Here is a 23114-nt window from a genome sequence, read left to right on the forward strand (position 1 = left end):
CTTCTCAGGCTGGTTTTCACCAGAAAAGGAATACTTCGTGTGGAAGGCTTTTTGAGTCCCCAGCAGAGTGATTCTGAAGCCATGCGCCTCTGGGTTCCAAATGCAGTACCAGCTGAGGGCATTGACTTGGAGACCTCTAAATATATTCTTGCTAACGTGGGAGATCAGTTCTGTCAATTAGTTATGTCTGAGAAAGAAGCTATGATGATGGTGGAGCCACAACGTAAGTCTGTTATATATATGGTTTCTTGTCTGTACACACACAAAAAATACACCCATCAAATATGACCATTAAAGGCCGTATCCATGTTATCCCGGCCTCCCTAGGGCTGCATCCATTTTCTTCAGCCACTGGTATTCAAATGCTGAATGATCAAACTTGAGCATGCTCAAGTTGTGCTCTTCTCTAATGACGTATAGACCATATGGTAGAACATAAGTCATCATTCATAATCCTTGTTACCATTTTTTTCAATACAATCCCTTTAAAGTTTTTAACCTTAGTCACTAGTCACTTTGTAGCATGGGAGGTTGTTCTTCTATCCATTTTTTAACCATTAAGATTTTTACACTATTCTTTGACTAATTTAAAGTGACACTGTCACCCCCTATTTGCATTTTGACTGCTCTCCACAGGTGTAAAGGGTAAATGTTACAGCTTTCATTACTTATTTTATATCACACCTCATGGTGCTTGTTCTGGTAAAAAGTAGTTTTTATCACCTGTGGATTGGTATATGTGGACGGGGCCTTGCGGCCTATGTGCCTCATCGCTCCGCCCCTAGCACCACTTAGCCCCGCCCCATCCGTGCAGTCATCACCGCATAGGCCCTGCCCCCAGTGACAGTGTCACTTTAAGGAGGAGTTTATTCCCCCATCTTCCACCAGTACTCCAAGCACCATCTCTACCATCTGAGGCAGATTTTATTTTTGTGACCTCCACCTTATACTGCCAGACCCTATGATAGCTTGATAATCTTACCGCAAGACCATATTAAATTATCAAGATCCACTTCTCTCTCTTGGCATTTTCTACACCATAGATATTCTTTACCCCTGAACATTGGGGAGCTTGAGTCTCCCCAATTGCTGCATCCCAATAACTTACATTTTTAATATGAGCATTTCTTTTTTTTACACAGAAAAAGTTGCTTGGAAGAGAGCAGTCAGAGGTGTGAGGGAGATGTGTGATGTCTGTGAGACTACACTCTTCAATATACACTGGGTTTGTCGCAAGTGTGGATTCTGTGTCTGTCTTGACTGTTATCGGCTCAGAAAGAGCAGGCAACTAAGAGGTAAATATCTATGTACGTTTTCCGGTCTTTTAGTTCTTGCTCTGTATAAATGCTTATAAAACTATGAAGTAAAATTCCAGAGCCCTACTTATAATAGTAGTTATTATATGAGTTAAAGTAAGGGATGTAAGTGATCTTTCTACTTCAACATGAAGTATTGTCATTTTCATCTTCTCAGGCTTATAGATGTGTCACCATACCAAACAAACTGCTGTAATTGGCCCCGTTCACACTGAGCAAGAACGTCGGAATTCCATGTCTGACCTCTCGGAATCACGGAATCCCGCCTTGCTCAGTGTCTCACTGTGACTGAAGTAGAGGGCGTGCGCGCATCCTCTTTCTCCCCTCTCTGCTCATGTCATTTCTTCGAGCGGAGAGCGGCGGCAGCGGAGGAGTGCGTGCCCTCTCCTTCACTCACAGTGAGACACTGAGCAAGGCGGGATTCCATGGCGGAAAGGTCAGACACGGAATTCCGACTATCTTGCTCAGTGTGAACGGGACACTGAGCAAGGCGGGATTCCGTTGCAGACCTCCGACATTCTTGCTCAGTGTGAACGGGGCCAAACATTGGAAGTCAGTTGCATCTCACAGGATGGCAGTCGGATTTTTTTATTACTGTCATCAGACTACAGTTCGAGGATTATAGTAATATGTTTTGTTTTGGCATGTTTGAAGTTTTCTTTTTTTTATTCCCAAAAATTCTAAGAACTTCTAAAGAAAAATAGTAGTGCAAGTTTCCTTTATATAATGTTTTTGTGAAGACTAAAGAAGAAAATGATTTAGGGGTAGTGATTTTGAGTTACTAGAGGTATAACCAGTAGGAAGAGGGAGATTGTGATCGCTATATAGAGCTAAAGGACTAAATAAACTTCAGAAGGGAAGTGTTTAAAAAAAAAAAAAAGAGGGGGGGGAGCACAATCTGAGATGGACCAGGTGGTCTTATTATGCCGACAATCTTCTGTGTTTCTACACAAAAAGGAGGTGTTGCTTATTTTTTATTTTTTAACTTTGTTTTAGCTGCCCCAGAAGATGAAACAGGGGATGAAGAGGTATTTGCTTGGTTAAAATGTGCTAAAGGACAATCCCATGAACCGGAGAACCTCATGCCAACTCAGATTATCCCCGGCACAGGTAAGCATTTGCCATTTTCTCTTCTGTACTGTTACTCAAGGACCGTAAAAATGTAGCATTTTTAGTAAATGAGTATATAGATTAACCCTTAGACGACCCAGGGCGTATAGTTACGCCATGGAAGTCTGTCCCCAGACGACCTAGGGCGTAACTGTACGCCCTGGGTGTTTCTCCCGCTATGAAGCGTGCTCCGGAGCGGAGCGCGCTTCATAGCAGGTGGGGGCCGGCTGCAATCAGCAGCCGGGACCTCACCGGCAATGACACGCTGCAGCGATCGCGCTGCCGCGTGTCATTAACTCCTTAAACGTCGCGACCGCGGCGTTTAAGTGTAAGTGACGGGGGAGTCCCCTGTCACTTACCGATCGGGACCCCCGCAGTGTGACTGCGGGGGTCCCGATCGGTAAAACGGGCCGCCGGAGGTCTCTCACCTGCCTCCGTGCGGTCCGATCGGTGATCTGCTACACTGAGCCTGCACAGGCAGGCTCAATGAGCAGATCGCCGATAACACTGATCAATGCTATGCCTATGGCATAGCATTCATCAGTGTAAAAATCCAAGTAGTGAATGTAAAAGTCCCCCAAAGGGACTTCAAATGTGTAAAAAAAAAAAAGTTAAAAACACTATTACACTACCCCAAAACCCCTCCCCCCAATAAAAGTCTAAATCACCCCCCTTTCCCATTATATAAATAAAACATATAAAAATAAATAAATAGATAAACATATAATATACCGTAGCGTGCGTAATTGTCCGATCTATTAAAATATAACAAGCGTCATTGCGAACGGTAAACGGCGTACACGAAAAGAGGGAAAAAAGTGCGCGGATTACCGATTTTATGTTACATTATATATATAAAAAAATTAATAAAAAGTGATCAAAACGTCCGATCTTCACAAATATGGTATTAATAAAAACTAGAGATCATGGCGGAAAAAATTACACCCCATACAGCCCCGTAGGTGAAAAAATAAAACCGTTATAAGCGTCACAATAGTCCCATTTTATTTATAATTAATTGCCAAAAAAAAGGATTTCATTTAAAAAAAAATATATAACATTAGAGAATCTGCGTAAACCTGCATATGGTTGTGTTCTTACTGACCAATAGAGTAATAGTATCATGTCGCTTTTACCATATAGTGCATTACGTAGACACAGGAACCCCCCAAACGTTACCATATTGCATTCTTTTTTGCGATTTCACCAATTTATATCTTCATAAATAATATATTTGGGATTCCATCATACATGTTATGGTAAAATGAATGACGCCATTACAAAGTACAACTATTCCTGTAAAAAACAAGCACTTACATGGCCTGTAGATAAAAAACTGAAAGTGCTGGAGCTCTTAGAAGGGGAGGAGGGGAAAACGGAAACACTAAGATCAAAATTTGCGCGGTCCACTGGGTCATTTTGGGCCTGGTCCTCAAAGGGTTAAACATACCTTGCTATGTTGTTATAGACATTCTTCTTTGTTTACTGCTTCAATTATATTTTTATCTCCAGCCCTTTACAACATTGGGGACATGGTCCACGCAGCTAGAGGAAAATGGGGAATCAAGGCGAACTGTCCATGTATTAACAGAAACAACAAAACTGTATTAAGACCGGCAGTCACCAACGGCATATCCCAGGTAGTCTTTACCTTCCGCCATTTTTATCACTTGATTTTTTTTGTGTATATCTTTATACATACTGCTGTGGATCTTTGCTTTTGGCTTTCTATTAAAGCAGCTTCAGGTTCATAGAATATGTTATTACAGGATGCAAAAATGGCTGATTTTGACTCCTGGGCAAGAGGTGTCAGTATTTTTGAAACTGCACAGTTTTTGAACTGTTCGTGTGCTGCATTGGTGAAAGTGTATTTCGAGTGGACAAACCACTCTATTGCAAATAATAATATCAGCTAAGTTTACCACAAAAGTTTACCGCAAAAATAAAACCAGGGGGCTATGAGACGTGATTCTAAAACAGGGAGGGGGAAACCTGCAGCCCTCCGGCTGAACTATAATTTCTTTCATGTCTTAACAACCAAAACTTTGGGTTTGTTTGTCCTGGCATAATGTGAATTGCAGTTTTGCAACAGCTGGAGGGATGCAGATTCCCCTTTCCTGGTCCAAAACAATAGTCCAATGAAGCCTACTGCATATGGGGCTAAAAGCAGTCTGATGGTCACTGCACCTCTACTAATGAAGTTGCATCAGCAGAAAATGCTATCATTTTTACAATAATATAACAACATCATATTAAGAAATGTCAAAACATTAGTCATGGTTCATAAGCCTTGTTTTTATTAGGTATTTTTATCTCACTATGTTCATCCTCATATGAAGTAGGGGATATTATTGACCATGTAATGTAGACTTATAATCAGGTCTGTGGAGAAGGAGTTAGTTTAGTCAGAAAAACTGTTCTGACTCCAGCTTTAAAAAACAATTAATATTAATTTTATAAATGTTCCTCATTAATATTGTTTATGTTGTATGTTTATTAAAATCAGAAAAATCCTTTCTCCCATACATTTAGTTTCCTCCATATATCAGTAATAAAGCACTTGCCCTATTAGATAAGGGTGGTCGGGGAAATGTTGTTGGTCATTATTTGGCAGTTTGTTTCTATGTTGTTGTGCTATGTCTGCAGCAGGTTGTGTGTGTGCTATTGCTGCAGCAGACTGTGTGTGTGTGTGTGTGTGTCTGTGTATGCTATGGCTGCAGCAGGCTGTGTGTGTGTGTGTGTGTGTGTGTGTGTCTGTGCTATGGCTGCAGCAGGCTGTGTGTGTGCTATGGCTGCAGCAGGCTGTGTGTGTGCTATGGCTGCAGCAGACTGTGTGTGTGTGTATGCTATGGCTGCTGCAGGCTGTGTGTGTGTGCGCTATGGCTGCAGCAGGCTGTGTGTGTGTATGCTATGGCTGCAGCAGGCTGTTTGTGTGTGTATGCTATGGCTGCAGCAGGCTGTGTGTGTGTGTGTGTGTGTGTGTCTGTGCTATGGCTGCAGCAGGCTGTGTGTGTGCTATGGCTGCAGCAGGCTGTGTGTGTGTATGCTATGGCTGCAGCAGGCTGTGTTTGTGTGTGTATGCTATGGCTGCAGCAGGCTGTGTGTGTGTGTCTCTGTGCTATGGCTGCAGCAGGCTGTGTGTGTGCTATGGCTGCAGCAGGCTGTGTGTGTGCTATTGCTGCAGCAGACTGTGTGTGTGTGTATGCTATGGCTGCAGCAGGCTGTGTGTGTGTATGCTATGGCTGCAGCAGGCTGTGTTTGTGTGTGTATGCTATGGCTGCAGCAGGCTGTGCGTGCGCTATGGCTGCAGCAGACTGTGAGTGTGCTATGGCTGCAGCAGACTGTGTGTGTGCGCTATGGGTGCGTTGTTAGCGCTATTGCTGCAGCAGGCTGCGTTGGTGTATGCTATGGCTGCAGCAGGCTGCGTGTGTGTGCTATGGCTGCAAAAGGGTCACGAAGTGCCGAAGGGCAGGAAACAGCTGTCGCTGTTGGAGCTGATTGCGTCCTCTTACCGTGTTTGTGTCTTGTCTGTAATCCCATGTGGAAAAAATAAAGTATCCTTTTTTTACGAAGAGATTAATTGTTAAGTGCCATATCTCTTCATATCTTTAACGGAGATTATTGCTACAGTCTATTTTATGATATAGAGCACCACCGATGTCATTCAGATTTATGCATGTTTAAAGCCCGTGTTCCCAGTGTCTATAAATCAGAGCCATAGTTCTGAATTCCCTTATCTTTCTCTACCCCGTCTGTTAGGGTGGGTGTGCTATGGCTGAAGCAGGCTGTGTGTGTGCGCGCTATGCCTGCAGCAGGCTGTGTGTGCACGTGCTATGGCTGCAGCAGGCTGTGTGTGTGCGTGCTATGGCTGCAGCAGGCTGTGTGTGCTCGTGCTATGGCTGCAGCAGGCTGTGTGTGCGCGTGCTATGGCTGCAGCAGGCTGTGTGTGCGCGTGCTATGGCTGCAGCAGGCTGTGTGTGCGCGTGCTATGGCTGCAGCAGGCTGTGTGTGCGCGTGCTATGGCTGCAGCAGGCTGTGTGTGCACGTGCTATGGCTGCAGCAGGCTGTGTGTGCGCGTGCTATGGCTACAGCAGGCTGTGTGTGCGCGTGCTATGGTTGCAGCAGGCTGTTTGTGCGCGTGCTATGGCTGCAGCAGGCTGTGTGTGTGCGTGCTATGGCTGCAGCAGGCTGTGTGTGCGCGTGCTATGGCTGCAGCAGGCTGTGTGTGCGCGTGCTATGGCTGCAGCCGGCTGTGTGTGCGCGTGCTATGGCTGCAGCAGGCTGTGTGTGCGCGTGCTATGGCTGCAGCAGGCTGTGTGTGCGCGTGCTATGGCTGCAGCAGGCTGTGCGCATATGCTATGGCTGCAGCAGGCTGTGTACATATGCTATGGCTGCAGCAGGCCGTATGTGTGTGTTATGGCTGCAGCATGCTGTGTGTGTGTGTGCGCGCGTGCTATGGCTGCAGCAGGATGTGTGTGTGTGTTTGTGCTATGGCTGCAGCAGGCTGTGTGTGTGCTATGGCCGCAGCAGGCTGTGTGTGTGTGTGCTGTGGCTGCAACAGGCTGTGGTTGTGTATGTGCTATGGCTGCAGAAGGTTTTGTGTGTGCTATGGCTGCAGCAGGCTGCGTGTATGTGTGCTATGGCTGCTGCAGGTTGTGTGGCTATGGCTGCAGTAGGCTGTGTGTGCTATGGCTGCTGCAGGTTGTGTGTGTGTGTTTGAGAAAGAGGCAGAGTCAGAAATTGAAGGGGTATTCTGGGCCACACTGAAAAGTCCAGGGGGGACAGGAGATGGTGGGATCATAATAAAGAAGTCCTATTTACCTTTCCCTGCAGTTCAGTGTCATGGCTCATGGTTCCTCCGTCTAGCTCCTGATCCCGTGATGTCACGGCCCCACTCAGAAATGCCCACTCAGCCAATCAGTGACTGAGGCAGGACACAGGTGCAGTCACTGACTGGCTGAGCAGGTAGTTCCTGTGGGGTGCAATGATTCAGGAGAGTGGATGCTGACAGAGAGCTGATAAATCTGTGCCTGTGTCTGATCTCTATATTGCTATGTCTAACCATTTTTAACAGTGTTCCTGTGTGTATGGTGAATATTTAGTTAGAAACATAGAAGTATGTGTGCAGAAAAGACCACCTGCTCAATCTAGTCTAGTTCTGAGTAGTTCAGGACATGGAGGCTGGAGACTGGCTGCATCCGCTGCACACACAGGAGAATCTGCTTTATATCTTTCCTTATTCCCTCAGAAGTTGCCCCAGGATCATGAAAGACATTAGGGAGAAGCTGCTGAGCCCGATCTACTTTACACCAGTGTGATTAAATAACTTTCCTGGTGTCTGACTGTCCATTTATGAAGGAGTCTGAGTCGGTGCCTGATAAAATTCGGTAGTCGGAGCTGCGGCTTATCGAATCCACAGCCCTGCATATAATGACATAGCACCTTTTTGTAGTATTCAAAATGTTGCACAGCCCCAATTATATTGAATGATGCCAACATAATCAGATTATAGTAAGACAGGATAAATATTTCTATAGTTTTAGGCTGGGTTCACACTATGTATATTTGAGGCTGTATTTGGTCCTCATGTCAGGTCCTCATAGCAACCAAAACCAGGAGTGGATTGAAAACACAGAAAGGATCTGATCACACAATGTTGTAATTGAGTGAATGGCCGCCATATAACGGTAAATAACTTCCATTATTTCAATATAACAGCCGTTGTTTTAAAATAACAGCAAATATTTGCCATTAAATGGCGGCCATCCACTCAATTACAACATTATATGAACAGAGCCTTTCTGTGTTTTCAATCCACTCCTGGTTTTGGTTGCTAGACAGCCTCAAACATACAGCCTCAAATATACGTAGTGTGAACATAGCCCCAAACAGATACCTGAGAACGAATTACAGTGTGTGCAAAATGATGAAGCACCTCACCCTCTAAGGAGGGCATAGTAATAAAGAAAGCCCTTTGGTTGAAAGACATGGCCAAGGCTTATTCTGGTCTCCTTATTCCCAAAGACTTGAACCAAATTGAGCATCTGTTGTGTTGCTTTGCTTTGTTGTGTCGCTTCGTGGATTCTCCACACAGCCTTGAGCAGCTGTGGGAAGCATTGCAGGCAGCATGGCTACAGATACCTGTGACAATCTACCTGTACTTTATTGTGTAACTCCCAGCCCATGCTACACATGGCAGTTACTTTGAATGTTAGCTGGTGGTCGTCAAAATGTTACTGTGTTAGGTATCCTCCTACCAGGTATACCCCTCCTGCAGACTATGAACTAAACCAGTATTAAATTGAAGGGGTTGTCTGGGAATTTAAATATAAATAATATTTGACATAGGATGGCATAAAATAAAAAATATATACTCACCTCTCCTGAGCCCCCTGCAGCTGCAGCTCCGATGTCTCCTCTTGTCACCGCTACTTTCTTGTAGCTGATGACATGTTGCCCCCGCAGGAACTGCTCGCACGGCCAATCACTGACACTGTGACACTGTTAGATCAAAACAATGAAGGCCAACTTATTGTAAAAATGTTATAAAAATCTTGTATGGGCAGAGTACACTTCTGTTATAGTTAAGTCAGTCTGTGGACCCCCACCATGGTAAGGCCCCATTCACACGTCCGTGCCAGTTTTTACTGTCAGGAAATCCTGATCAGGAGGCCTCAAAAGCCATTAGGAAAGTATCAGGATTTCCTGACAGTAATCCGTTTTTACCGTCAGGAAAAACCTTCAGGATTTCCTGATGAAAAAAAAAAAAAAAAAGGGAGATGTCGTTCTGCAAACTGGATGGTCACAGCTTGCAGAACTACAACTCCCACCATGTCCTGCTGACAGGTCATAATAGGAGTTGTACTTCTGCAACCAGGATGGCCACAGGCTGCAGAAGTACAACTCCCATCATGACCTGTCAGCAGGACATGGTGGGAGCTTTACTTCGCCGGGGGGGGGGGGGGGGGGGGGGGGGTTGATCTCACCTGTCCTGGTTCCTGGTCTTCTGAACTGGAACCGGGGGTGAGGATACAGCGGTGCTGCGGCGGAGGGAAGAGGGTGGTTGGTGCGGCAAGGGGTCCGCTGATCCGAGGTCCGGGGGGGTGTGGGGTATCCGGCTGCTGGGCGAGGGGTCTGGGTGGGTGGTGGTAATCTGAGGTCTGGGGGGGAGGGGGGGTGTTGGGTGCCGCTGTGTTTGCGATCCGGCCGCGGGGCGCTAAGCAGGTCCAGGGGGGCGGGGGAGGGCGGCGGGGGGGGGGGGCACTTGGTGAGGGGTCCGAGCGCGGGCCGCTAATCTGAGGTCCGGGGGGGTTGTTTGCTGGGTGAGGGGTCCGGGCGCGGCACAAGGAAGCAGGAGGCCGGGGGAGCAGACGTGGACGGCAGCAGTAGTTGAACACCAGGGAGGCCGGTGAGTTATGCGCGTGGTGGGGGGTGCGCAGCTAATGCGAAATCACGGGCACTTTCCTGATGTACATCAGAAAAAGTGCCCGTGATTCCGGCGTTCTAATAGACTTCTATGGGGGCGTCTGGGCCGGAATTCCGGACAAAAATAGGACATGTCCTATTTTTTCCGGAACGGACACCCTTCCGGACACCCAGTCCGTGACCAATTAAAGTCTATGGGTCTGGAAATCCGTCCGGATTTCCTGATAGGAAATCCGGATGGTTTTTCCGGACGTGTGAAGGGGGCCTTAATCTTTTTTATTTTTTTGTTTCCTCTTTACAGTAAATGGTTTTTGTGCATAGTACAATAATTGTAACATTAATGTTTCTTTTTGTTTGTTTTTTGTTTTCTTTTTAAAGCTTCCAACTCTAAATCCTCCTGTCAGTGATGCAGCAACAACATCAACTACTGGACAAACAAATGAAGATAGCTTTAAAACAGAAGAAGATCTGAAACAAGAAACTGCTGACAATGTTGTGGATGTCACTATGGCTGAACAAAATATTCTGAATAACACAGAGAATAAAAATAAACAGCAGTGCCCCGAATCTACTCCCTCATCTGCCTTGCACTGGCTGGCAGACCTAGCAACACAAAAAGCTAAAGAAGAAACAAAAGGTATGTGTTTTTTTTTCATTTCTATTCAGCCTGTTCATTCATTCATTCATTCATTCTTTCTTAGGGTGCGTTCACACGTACAGGATCCTCAGCAGATTTGATGCTGTGTTCAGTGATATAGTTACATTGATATCTGCAGCTTCAGATCTGCGCCATCAAATCTGCTGTGTATCCTGTGTGTGTGTGTGAATGTACCCTTATGCAAAAAAAAATATTTAAAGGGAACCAGTAATCAAGATCGCGGTGCCCTAACTGCATGGTGTATTGACTTGTCTGATGATTATAATCCGATATGGTTAACTTTCTGCCACATTTGTGGTAAATAAAAGCAAAAACAAATGAAGCATTGCTTTAACACTCCAGAAAGAAAACATCCAGCAGCACATCACATAAGCATAAGCTGGAATGGTATGTGAATCTATGTGTGTGCTGAACACCATCTGAATTGCTAAATTGTACACTAAATGTTATCCAGGATTAGGAAAACACGACTATTTCTTGCAAAAACAGCGCCACCCCTGTCCTCATGGGGTGTAAGCTCTTACAATTTAGGTCCATTCACTTTAATGGAACTGATCTGCAAAACCGCCCCCAAACTGAAGAAAGGATTGGTGCTGTTTCTGGAAGAAAGCCATGCCTTTCTAAGTTTGAATAACCCTTTACAGTTTTTTTCACATCTACATCAGAGGATCTGCTTAGTGCACCCATTGCAGACTCCGTCACAGGCCATCAGGGTTGTGGAATGGGTTGAGCAAAGAGTTGTGGCTTCTTTTACATTTTGGCTGCTACATAATTTCATTTCACTCTAATTGGAACTTTTTAAATTTCAGATCCTAGCTCACAGAATCCTGTACAACAAAAAGAGTCACATTCTTCGTTAGCTTTGGATTCCCTTAATTCAAGTATGAAGACAACCTCACCTCCAAAGCTGTTCAACAGCCTTTTATTAGGCCCAGCCGCCTCCAACATAAAAGCCGAAGGTTCCAGTTTAAGAGATTTGCTTCATTCCGGTCCTGGGAAGCTTTCACAAGGAGCACTGGACACAGGAGTTCCTTTCCCTCCAGTCTTTAATGCCACAGTGGGTAGTTTTGTTTGACTCAGGGGTTTCTTACACAGCTTTTTGTCTGAGTTTTCTGTTTAGTTTTTTTGAGTTAAATTCAAAAGTGGATTCAAAAGGAAGAGGAAATATAAAAATACTTCTACTTTTTCTTCCTGCTGGATCCACCCCAGACCTTCACTTGAAAAACTATATTAAAAACTGCCACAACTATACTTTTTTTCTTGCTAGGCTGTTAAGGTTAAGAAAATGGTACACCAACACTCTCCAGGAAAGAATGGGACAGTCAGGGGAATTTGATTAAGTATGAATTGCTAGCCGTTAAGGGGAGTAGAGAGGGTGATAATAGGGTTAGGAGAATACGGAGTAAGTGGGGGATTCCTGATTAGTTCTCCTCTTTTCTCTTGTTTTTTTTCTTCCACCTGGCCCACAAGGGTGGGGGATGAGGGTGAAAAGTGATAGTGGTGGTTATGAATATTATGTACAATAATATTGGTTGTGGCTGGGATCATGCATTGTGTATGTTTTTATAAAAGATAAAGAATTAAAAAGAACTCTCCAAAATGCTGTTTAACCCCTTAAGGTCAAAGCCAATTTTCGTTTTTGCACTTTTGCTTATTCCACTTTATGTTTAAAAGGCCATAGCAGTTGCATTTTTTCACCTAGAGACCCACATGAGCCCTTATTTTTTGCGACACCAATTGTACTTTGCAATGACAGACTTTATTTTCCCATAAAATATGCTGCAAAACCGGAAACAAATCATTTCCTCTGTCAAATTGGAAAAAAAAAAGGAATTTGTTTTTATTTCAGGGAGTTTCATGTTTACGCTGTTCACCCTGGGGTAAAACTGACTTGTTATGCATGTTCCTCAAGTCATTATGATTACAATATGTTACATGTATAACTTTTATTTTATTTGATGGCTTGTAAAAAATTCAAACCATTGTTAACAAATATATGTTCCTTAAAACCGCTCTATTCCCATGCTTATAACGCTTTTGTCCTTTGGTCTTTCTTTGCACAATGACATGTACTTTCTATCGGTAGCTTGATTGCGCATATGCGACTTTTTGATCGCTTTTTATTAAATTTTTTCTGTATTTGATGCGACCAAAAATGTGCAATTTTGCACTTAGGATTTTTTTGCGCTGACGCCGTTTACCGTGCGAGATCAGGAATGTGATAATTTAATAGTTCGGGTGATTATGCGCGCGGCGATACTAAATATGTTTATTTATTTATATTTATAAAATGGGAAAAGGGGTGATTTGGACTTTTATTAGGGGAGGGGATTTTTTATTAATAAAAAAAACATTTTTACATGTATATACACAGCACTGATCTCTCATAGAGCTGCAGCAGGCCAGTGCAATGTATTGCCGGCCAACAGAACAGATCTCCCCCCACCCCCGCGATCGCATCATGGGGGGAGATCCGTTCCACTAGACACCAGGGACGTGTGAGCAAAGCCTCTAATTGCAGCTGTATTTTGATTAACAGTTTTTCAAATAAAAATAGAACAGAAACAACCCCAAAAGCATGCATCCTGGAAGTCCTGGAAAACATTGATACAACCATAGTCTGTATCCATCTCTCCTGGCAACCTCAGGGCTGCATCCAACTTCTCCAACCTAAATGATTCGGCAAGTTAGCTCAACACTAAGGGTATGTTCACACTATGAAATACGTGCGGAAATATCAATCAGAGGCCACGCGGCGGACTCCGCTTGAATTTCCCCCTGTCCCATTGAATGCATTTCTCAAGTTCAATCCGCCATCCCCCTCAAAGAATTGACATGTCAATTTTTTGGGCGGATGAATGATTATGCTTGGGAAATCCCATGAAATCAAAGGGACAGGCAGAATTTCAAGCGGAATTCAGGGCATAAACTACACTTTAAATTCTTCGCAAATTTCTTAGTGTGAACATACCCTAACGCATACATCAAACTTACGACAAATGCCTGGTGTGAAAAAGAGAGAAAAGAGTTTTGAGCTTGTCCATTAATATGGCTGTAATGCAAAGGACAGCCATTGTTTTTCCTCCAGTGCATTTATTAACATGTCTTTGGATTGCACTTGGTCCTTTAAACAAATCCACAAATTAATTTTGTATTTTTCAGGCAAAGGGAAAATCCACCTTACCAAACTTTTTGGACCACATTATTGCATCTGTTGTTGAAAACAAAAAGACATCTGATGCTGCCAAGAGAGCCAGTAGCTCTACTGAGAGTCTGAAGGAGGGGAAGGAGATGGTAATGGGTTTACATGTGCTTGACCCACACACCTCACATTCCTGGCTTTGTGACGGAAGGCTTCTCTGTCTACATGACCCAAGCAACAAAAATAATTGGAAAATATTTAGGGAATGTTGGAAGCAAGGCCAGGTAAGAATAAATTCCTTGTTAGGTGGTAGGTTGGGGAAGATGTAAAATCTTGGTAATGTAGATCCATGTTGAATCTGCAATAATTTGACTTCCTTGCTCTTTCCAGCCTGTGCTTGTCTCTGGGGTTCAGAAAAAGCTAAAGGGGGAGTTATGGAAACCAGACGCATTCAGTGTGGAATTCGGAGATCAAGATGTGGATTTGGTAAATTGTCGGAACTGTGCTATCATTTCGGATGTGAAAGTTCGGGATTTTTGGGATGGTTTTGAAGTTATTGAAAGTAAGTACAGTTACACTTTGTTTAATGTGTATGCTTTAACTCTTTCAGAACCCTGATATTTCGGGCTTTGCTTTATAAGCAAGCAAACTTGGCAGATACAGGTGCCTCTGATAGATTCCCTGCTGCCATAGTAATCCATTGGTGCCTCCTAGGGTGCCAAATGGATAAAAGAGAGAGCCCCCTTTGTCTAACTACCTAGATGCTGTGGTCAGTACTGGCTATTACAGTGGGGGCCCAGCTGTGTATTGCTGCCAGCTCCTGCTGCAGATGGCAAATGCAATGCTCCTGAGCCCATTTTACATTGTATTGTGGGAAGGGGTTTAATAGTACTAACCCATAGCTAGAATTCCTGATATCTAAAGTCTTAATTGTCTCTAGATGAATGTACAGCTTTTACATCCATTATAAACATTTTTTTTTTCTGCAGAAAGACTGAGAGCGGAGGATGGCTCTCCTATGGTTCTTAAACTAAAAGACTGGCCTCCGGGGGAGGATTTCAGGGACATGATGCCAACACGGTAAAGTGCTATCTTATTACTTGTTTTATGGGTCATCTGCCATCTTGGCACCTTCTTCCCCTTTTAACTGGTTCTACAAATGCATCTTACATTTCTTTGGATGCCTCTAGCTCTTCAGGGGTGAAGGAAGTGAAGTCTCAACACTGCCCCTGGTCTTTCTGAAAGCAGCAAATGATAGATCAGTGTCATAGACGCTTTGCACTTTAGTTATAAATCTTCATGAACTTCCAATGTCTTCCCTTGTGATGCAGTGTCACTTTGCTATCACCTGCTTCCTGTTTGTCATAGGTTTCTCACTGCTAACTCTTTTAAACATGAGGAGGTAGAGAAGAACGGTGTAAAGCTGTGTCTCCTAGGGCACACTAGAGAATCAGCCCAGAGACAGCTGAGACAGGGAGTGTAAATCAGGAGTTTAATAACTGCAGATAATTGTTGTTTGAACTCACCTACTGTATTACTACTGTCACATAGGGCATATTCTTGTCTACACAGACTCTGGGCTGATTTTCAGACTGGTCACATGACACAGCTTCCATATTGAAATAATTTAAATGCGTAGAGCTGGTTGGGTGGTAGGATATTAATGGTGGCCTAACAAGGTATGTTCAAAAATTTGCTCGAGTGCTAAGTTAAATGGCCAAATGGTTTTCAAATTTCTTACAGACACCAGCTGTACTCTCTCAGTACCAGCATTTGGAAATACCTTTATTAAGTGTACCATGTGTAATTTCCTCAGATGATAAGAATCCAGGGAAGCAATTCTAATAATGTGATTGTGATATTTCTGGTGAAAGCAAGGCTTACCTGTTAGATTCATGAATAGATTTACTGGTGTCTTAACACTTTGACATTACTGAAATATTTTGTTTTCACTTTTGTTGTAGATTTGATGACTTGATGGAGAACCTTCCTCTGCCAGAATATACAAAGCGAGATGGGAGGCTAAATTTAGCATCGAGATTGCCCAGTTACTTTGTGCGACCAGATCTTGGGCCAAAAATGTATAATGCTTATGGTATGTTGTCATAAAAAGGTCAAAAGATGGCCTTTCACTATGCATTTTTATATTAAAGCAAAACTTGACCTTCCCCGTACATTTAAAGGTGTTATCCAGTTAGGTAAAATGAATACGTTGAATCACCCCCCCCTCCTGGAGACTAACAATTCATTCCATACATGTCATTACATTTCCTGTCTACTTCCCTCAGTTCTGAGCCTGTTGTTTTCTCTGAAGACACATAAATCTGTATCTGAGCTGTTTATTCTGTCCCTGCTCTCAATCCCCTCCTCTCCTCTCCCTTCTGAGACAACTTTTCTCTATACAGCAGGGAGGGTTAATCACAGTAAGGTCACAAGTAACTTCAGGTTACCCCCTCACTTCACATTGAAACAGCCAATGTTGTTTACATTAGCCGTCTCAGAAGGGAGGGGGGAAGAGGGGGTTTAGAGCAAAGACTGACTGAACAAATGGATAACCCCTTTAACTATAGCAACAAGTGTCATAGCCAAGGCAAATGAAATCGTAGGGAGACTCAAAAGGGTCATTTATACACATGACATTTCTTTACTGTCTGCCAGAAGAAGTTGTCACGCTGAACTCCAAAAAAAAGAGTTCAAAAGGGTCCTGGACGCATTTCTGGAGAGAAATATTATTACAAGTTATAGTCACTAGATTCTGGAGGAGTTAAACCAGGGATTTATTCTAATTGACATAAGATGAGGAAAATTGGCTTCTATGGTTTTTTTTTTTTTTTTTTTTTTGCGTTCCTCAGGATAAACACCATAGGGTAATGGGTTTAACTGGATGAATGTATGCCTTCCAGCCTTACAAACTACCTACCTATGTGTCAGATGACGAGTACTGGATTGTGACAGGGTAGTCAACATGTAGAGGTCTGACAAAATGTTCTTCAGAATTGTCTTCTTCTGGGGAATTGACATTGTCATCAAAACAGACAGGCCAGAGCTGATCTATTTCCAAGGTCTTACATGAATCCTGCACCCTAAATACTGCTCTCCTACATCTTTGTGACCTGATACCATAAGCAGACTTATAGCCCTTACTTTTCTAGCAGTGGTAGTCATGTATGTATTGCGTGACCTTAGCAAAGATAGCGCAAAGTTCTGCCTCCACCCTTGAATGCCATTTTTTTTGTTTTGATATTTGAAATTCTGTGGTGATGAATTTCCATATATCTTGTATTTTTTTACATTTGCCAGATTTTTTGCCAATTTTTTTTGTTAAAACTCAATTGAATGCATGTGTGTGGAGTTCTTCAAGCCTCAATAGTTTAATTGGAGATTTTCTGAATTTTATGCAAAAGATCTGTTGCCATATTAATTGTATTTTGTTTTTTTTGTTTTATTTAAGGGTTAATTACAGCTGAGGACAGACGAGTTGGAACAACAAATTTGCATTTGGATGTGTCCGATGCAGTTAATGTCATGGTGTATGTCGGTATTCCAATAGGAGAGAGTGCACATGATGAAGGTAATCATTTTAGGAAACATCTAAAAGACATTCTGTCACAATGCTGTGTAATATGACTTAGGGCAGCATTGGATGGCTCACACCGTGCTGTAAGCAGAAGCCTTTTACAAGGCTCAACTGTTCTGTGGGAAGGGACCCATGAACTATTACTAGATTGTTTGTGCAGCCTATTGCTGCCATCCCTCATCATCTTCATATGCCCTATTACACACAGAGATACGCGGACTCTTCTTTTGAAGGGTAATTTTTAGCATTAGCTTATTCATCGGCTGTCCCCGGCCCTATTACACACGGCAATATTGGTCTGTTCAGCCAATAATCCCCCTGTTTAATAGGGCCCTTACACAATAACACTAGTGCATGTCAGCATTAAAATAGACAATAGATTTGGGGAGGACCCGTTAGTGGTCTCTCTGCCTGTCAATCATCCCCACAGAGGGCACTGACAGGCAGAGAGCCATGACTAGCTCTCTCTCCTTTTATTAAACAATGCAAAGCTACTGCTGCAGACGTGGCTGGTGGTATCGGTGGGAGCTGCACAGTATACTCTGCAGCTAGGAACCATATCAGCGCAGTCATGCTGACTGGTTCTCTTTGACTTACAAAGGAGCAGAGTTTGGTGTAGAAAAGTTTTCTCGAGTTTACTAAACTATCATGTACAATAGAAGTTAGAACACAAATATAAAGCTGGTGTTTGGGGACGTTAATGTATATTGACACTTTGGACATTTTTCAGAGGTGCTCAGGACTATTGAGGAAGGTGACGCTGATGAAGTGACAAAAAAACGTATTCATGAGGGAAAAGAGAAGCCTGGAGCTTTATGGCATATTTACGCTGCTAAGGATGCAGAAAAGATCCGTGAGCTTCTTAGAAAGGTATGAGTTTTGAATCCAGCAGCGTATTAGTCCCATGTAAATACAACAGTGATGTGGAATTAACTGCCTTATCTTTATAGTTTGGGGATGAACAAGGGCAAGAAAATCCAGCAGATCACGATCCAATACATGATCAAAGTTGGTATTTGGATCAGGCATTACGTAAGCGTCTCTATGATGAATATGGAGTGCAAGGCTGGGCAATTGTACAATTCCTGGGAGATGCTGTCTTCATTCCTGCTGGAGCACCACATCAGGTACAAACAATTCTGTTTGTAAATCGTTACCGTAAAAAAAAATACAATGACTGCTCAGAGATTTGCACTGTGCAGTGAATTTGATAATATTGAACAGCTTGTAGCCCAGTAAAGCAGGCCACTAACAATATTCAGTACCACATACTGCTATTGCAGTGAGTCTACTTATTGTATTTGTTTGTTTCGAGTATTATACCATATTGACTTATGGATACTTTGTTCCTTCAAGTCTACTACACTGCATCTTATCTGCTCTTGTCTAAACAAAGGTTTAACGGTTTAATCTGTTCCACACACTTAGTCTTTTTACATGATATTTATTTCCTTTTATGTGAAGGTCCACAACTTATACAGTTGCATAAAAGTAGCAGAAGACTTTGTCTCTCCAGAACATGTGAAACATTGCTTCCGCCTGACCCAGGAATTTAGGCACTTGTCAAATACGCATACAAACCATGAGGACAAATTACAGGTATAGTATACTTTTGTGTATAAGAAAACACTATTGCATTGTCTGTCATTAAACAGATGTTAAAACTATTTCTTTATTGTTCTCCTACGCTATGTTCTGTATGAATATAGGCATTTAAAGGGAACCTGTCACCCCCCGTGCCGGGTCACAGCCCGGCCGACCCCCTGCTAGAGCCCCTTATACTCACCTCGTTCCTGGAGCAGGTCCGGGGACGGAGATATCACCACGGGAAGTCCGGCGCGCACGCTGCTGAGTTGAGTCCGACACTCATAGAGAATGAATGGAGCCGTCATTTTCTTTGGGTGTTGGACTCATCTCAGCAGCGTCTGACTCACCTCAGCAGCGTGCGCGCCGGACTTCCCACGGTGATATCTCGATCCCGGGACCGGCTGAAGAAGCAAGACTTTGGGAACGAGGTGAGTATAAGGGGCTCTAGAGGGGGATCGGCTGGGCTCTGACCCGGCACGGGGGGTGACAGGTCCTCTTTAAAATACAATTATTGTTTTAAAAACCAGCACACTGTGTTAATGAACATGCAGTGAAGTGAACAGGCTGTACAATACACTTCTATAGATATACTGCTATGAAGGGTCAGACCTCATGCACATGTCCGTTTATTTTGTCCAGTTTGCGGACAGAATAAGGATCCATTCGTTTTTATGGCCCCAGGCAATTACTCGTAGGTGTTACAGGTCCACATTGGGGCCATGATCCGTCCCTAAAAAAAAAAAAAAAAGCCAATCCATTTTGTGGCCCATTGTTGCAGTATAGATCACTAAGGCTGCATTCACGTGTGCCGCACAGAACACGGACGTGGAATGCCTGTAACGGACTCTCCCCCACCCGGGCAGCATCTGTGATAAAATGCTGGGGAGCGGGGTAACTGTACAGATATGCGCCGCCCTGTAATGAATCAGCCGAGCAGTGCTGTCATTACAGCGCTGTGCATATCTGTACAGTTCCCACGCTCCCAGCATCTTATCACAGATGCTGCCCAGCCGGGGGAGAAGTCCGTTACAGGCATTCCACGTCCGTGTTCCGTGCAGAACACAGAACGTGTGAATTCATCCATATTCTCAATGAATATTTCCATGCTAATGCAGACAGTTATGGATGCAAATTCATCGCTGCAGGTCCATGGCTGCTGACAGCTCTACAGATGTGGGAATCTGGCCTTACTGATATACTGGCTTTGCAATGTGCTGAGTGAGCAAAAATGAAAGAAACAGCAGCTGCACAGCAATGAAGAAGTTACACTAAGAACTGAACTGCTAGCTACAGTGAAGAGCAGAAAACACTGCAGCACTGTACTTACACAAGGGAGAGTGTGACCTGGCCCCAATACCTTACAGCTGCCAAACACGGCTCACTGACACTGCGCCCCACAGTCATTGTGGCCCCAATACCCTACAGCTGCCAGATACAGCTCTGACGCTGTGCCCCGCAGTCATTGTGGCCCCAATACCTTACAGCTGCCAGACACATCTCTGACGCTGTGCCCCGCAGTCATTGTGGCCCCAATACCTTACAGCTGCCAAACACAGCTCTCTGACGCTGTGCCCCGCAATCATTGTGGCCCCAATACCTTACAGCTGCCAAACACAGCTCCCTGACTCTGTGCCCCACAGTCATTGTGGCCCCAATACCTTACAGCTGCCAAACACAGCTCTCTGACGCTGTGCCCCGCAGTCATTGTGGCCCCAATACCTTACAGCTGCCAGACACAGCTCCCTGACGCTGTGCCCCACAGTCATTGTGGCCCCAATACCTTACAGGTGCCAAACACAGCTCTCTGACGCTGTGCCCCGCAATCATTGTGGCCCCAATACCTTACAGCTGCCAAACACAGCTCTCTGACGCTGTGCCCCGCAGTCTTTGTGGCCCCAATACCTTACAGGTGCCAGACACAGCTCCCTGACGCTGTGCCCCGCAGTCATTGTGGCCCCAATACCTTACAGCTGCCAGACACAGCTCTCTGACGCTGTGCCAAGCATTCATTTTGGCCCCAATACCTTACAGCTGCCAGACACAGCTCCCTGACTCTGTGCCCCACAGTCATAGAATCAGCTCTCTGTTTTTGATCTTTAAAGTGACTTTGTACCCACAATCTGACCCCCCAAACCGCTTGTACCTTCAGATAGCTGCTTTTAATCCAAGATCTGTCCTGGGGTCCGTTCGGCAGGTGATGCAGTTATTGTGCTAAAAAACAACTTTTAATCCTACAGTGCTGTGTCTAACGGCCGGGGCTTACATTTGTATATGCATTAGGCTGGCACCACCTCTCCGTCCTTCCTCCCCACCCTCCTCATTATTAGGAATGCTCCAGGAACATTAACTGCTGTTTGAGCTTTGCACAGGTGTCTTAACGATCCAGCCCATGTTCAGGTGGGGAATAGGAAGCAATCTGCCTGGAGCATTCCTAATCATGAGGAGGGCGGGGATGAGGGACGGAGAGGTGGTGCCAGCCTAATGCATATACAAATAAAAGCCCCGGCCGTTAGACACAGCGCTGCAAGTTTAAAAGTTGTTTTTAAAACAATAACTGCATCACTTGCTGAACGGACCCCAGGACAGATCTTGGATTAAAAGCAGCTATCTGAAGGTACAAGTGGTTTGGGGAGACAGATTGTGGGTACAGAGTCACTTTAATCCCTGGCACCTTGCAAGTAGGAATGGCGGCAGAGAGGCAACACCATGTTTATGAATATGATATTGGAAAATAGTGTATAGTCCTCAAGACCAAGATCAGCCCTGTTTCATACAGTAAATAAATTTAATGTGGTTCAATGATAGACATAATTATGTGATATAAAAAAGAGTAAAATCAACACATAGAATACATGATCAATATCATAAAAATGGTCAATGTTATATAAGTAAGAGGATGCAAGAAAAAGAAAAAATAAAGAAGAAAAAAAAGGAGGAGATAAAACACAATATAGTCTCTAATATTGCGGTACCGCTAGATGCTGGCCAGGTAATGGGCCCTTCAATTAATCTCTCATAAGCCACTGTGTAATTTATGTTCATTCAGACCAAATAAATAGATAAAAATGGAGGATTGACGGATAGTCTGGGACTTGTAGTCCTACCACGTTCCGGATATGTAATCCTCTTAGTTGGGCTTATAGTGTTATTGCAACTGATTCTGTGTTGCATATATGTTACAACTCCACATCAGTTCGTTGATAAAAGTTCATAAACAGACGATATACATGCTACGATGTAGCGGCGTTTGTAACGCCTCTCACCCGTCCAGGAGCGGCTGGTAGTGGGGCGCTTCCTCTGCTAGTCTCCCTTGTGCAGAAGCCTGTCGGTGATCACGGCTTTAGGTTAGAGCGGTCCTGCAGCGCGTCCTCGTGTCTCTTGCAGTTAGATTCGCGCGCAGTATCACAGCCTCGCTCTCATTTCAAGCTTCTCCGTCCAAGGTGATGGAGATAGGGATGCAGATTGTGTATAGTGGCTAAGAATATAGGAGATATTGGTGGTAGTTTTGCAATGCACTAGGGGGGCCCCCTCAAAAAAGGACGATATTGCACAATAGAAAATGAATAATAAAACCAAAAATGAAAAATGAGAAGTGAAAATACCAAATGAAAAATGAATAAAAAATAGCAGTCTCAGTCTCAAGTGGCTAATCCTGTATGGTATTAGTCCACAATAGTGTGTGCCAAACGCGTTTCAAGGTTCTTTAAAAATTAACCCCTTCATCAGTGGCAATGGTAATTGTTTTTTTTATTAAATAGACCATATTTTTTGACTGGCAGCGGAAAGAAATGACACTGCCCTCTCTGCTGTCACCAACGTTTGTGTCCGGATCTGCAGTGCAGCCTAATCCCTGCAGTTCCAGATTCTATGCTCTGCTCAAGCACTGCCGCACAGTACTATACAGAGCAGGGTCCTGTTCCTCCCATCCCCCCCAATATGCTGTGTACCCTCAAAGGGAATCTGTCATTTGTAGTTCAAGTTCCAAACTGCTGACACTATTAGATAATGTTAGGACAAGGAGACATGTTACCTTTCATATATCCTGCTGTGCTTGCAGAATGTAGTGACAAGCAAAACTACATTTATTTATTTTTTTCAAATTTAATTTTTATTAAGAGATTTTACGAAGTACAGAATAAAATGAGAAAACACAGCAGCATATGTTTATGCAATAGGTGTGTGAACAGAGGTTAAAACTTATAACAGCTTAAGAGTATATAGAAGGTCACCTTTGACAATAAAAAAATGCAATCCAAAGGGCATACTAGAAAGACCAAATTGGAAAACCACTAATGGAGA

General features: G+C 43.8%; 1 protein-coding gene across 1 annotated transcript in view; it reads left to right on the forward strand.

Annotated features, from left to right (window-relative positions):
• Positions 1 to 23114, forward strand: part of KDM3B (lysine demethylase 3B) — a 47431-nt gene that overhangs the window by 19417 nt on the left and 4900 nt on the right. Inside the window, exons 10-23 of the mRNA XM_069973010.1 lie at positions 9 to 223; positions 1143 to 1295; positions 2313 to 2426; positions 3939 to 4066; positions 10230 to 10488; positions 11319 to 11566; positions 13672 to 13935; positions 14042 to 14213; positions 14641 to 14731; positions 15616 to 15746; positions 17103 to 17222; positions 17959 to 18098; positions 18179 to 18355; positions 18693 to 18827. Of these exons, the coding sequence (XP_069829111.1) occupies positions 9 to 223; positions 1143 to 1295; positions 2313 to 2426; positions 3939 to 4066; positions 10230 to 10488; positions 11319 to 11566; positions 13672 to 13935; positions 14042 to 14213; positions 14641 to 14731; positions 15616 to 15746; positions 17103 to 17222; positions 17959 to 18098; positions 18179 to 18355; positions 18693 to 18827 (2347 nt within the window). The remainder of the gene's footprint in view (positions 1 to 8; positions 224 to 1142; positions 1296 to 2312; positions 2427 to 3938; positions 4067 to 10229; positions 10489 to 11318; positions 11567 to 13671; positions 13936 to 14041; positions 14214 to 14640; positions 14732 to 15615; positions 15747 to 17102; positions 17223 to 17958; positions 18099 to 18178; positions 18356 to 18692; positions 18828 to 23114) is intronic.

The sequence above is a fragment of the Dendropsophus ebraccatus genome, chromosome 1 (assembly GCF_027789765.1).
Source record: "Dendropsophus ebraccatus isolate aDenEbr1 chromosome 1, aDenEbr1.pat, whole genome shotgun sequence".
NCBI classification, from domain to species: domain Eukaryota; kingdom Metazoa; phylum Chordata; class Amphibia; order Anura; family Hylidae; genus Dendropsophus; species Dendropsophus ebraccatus.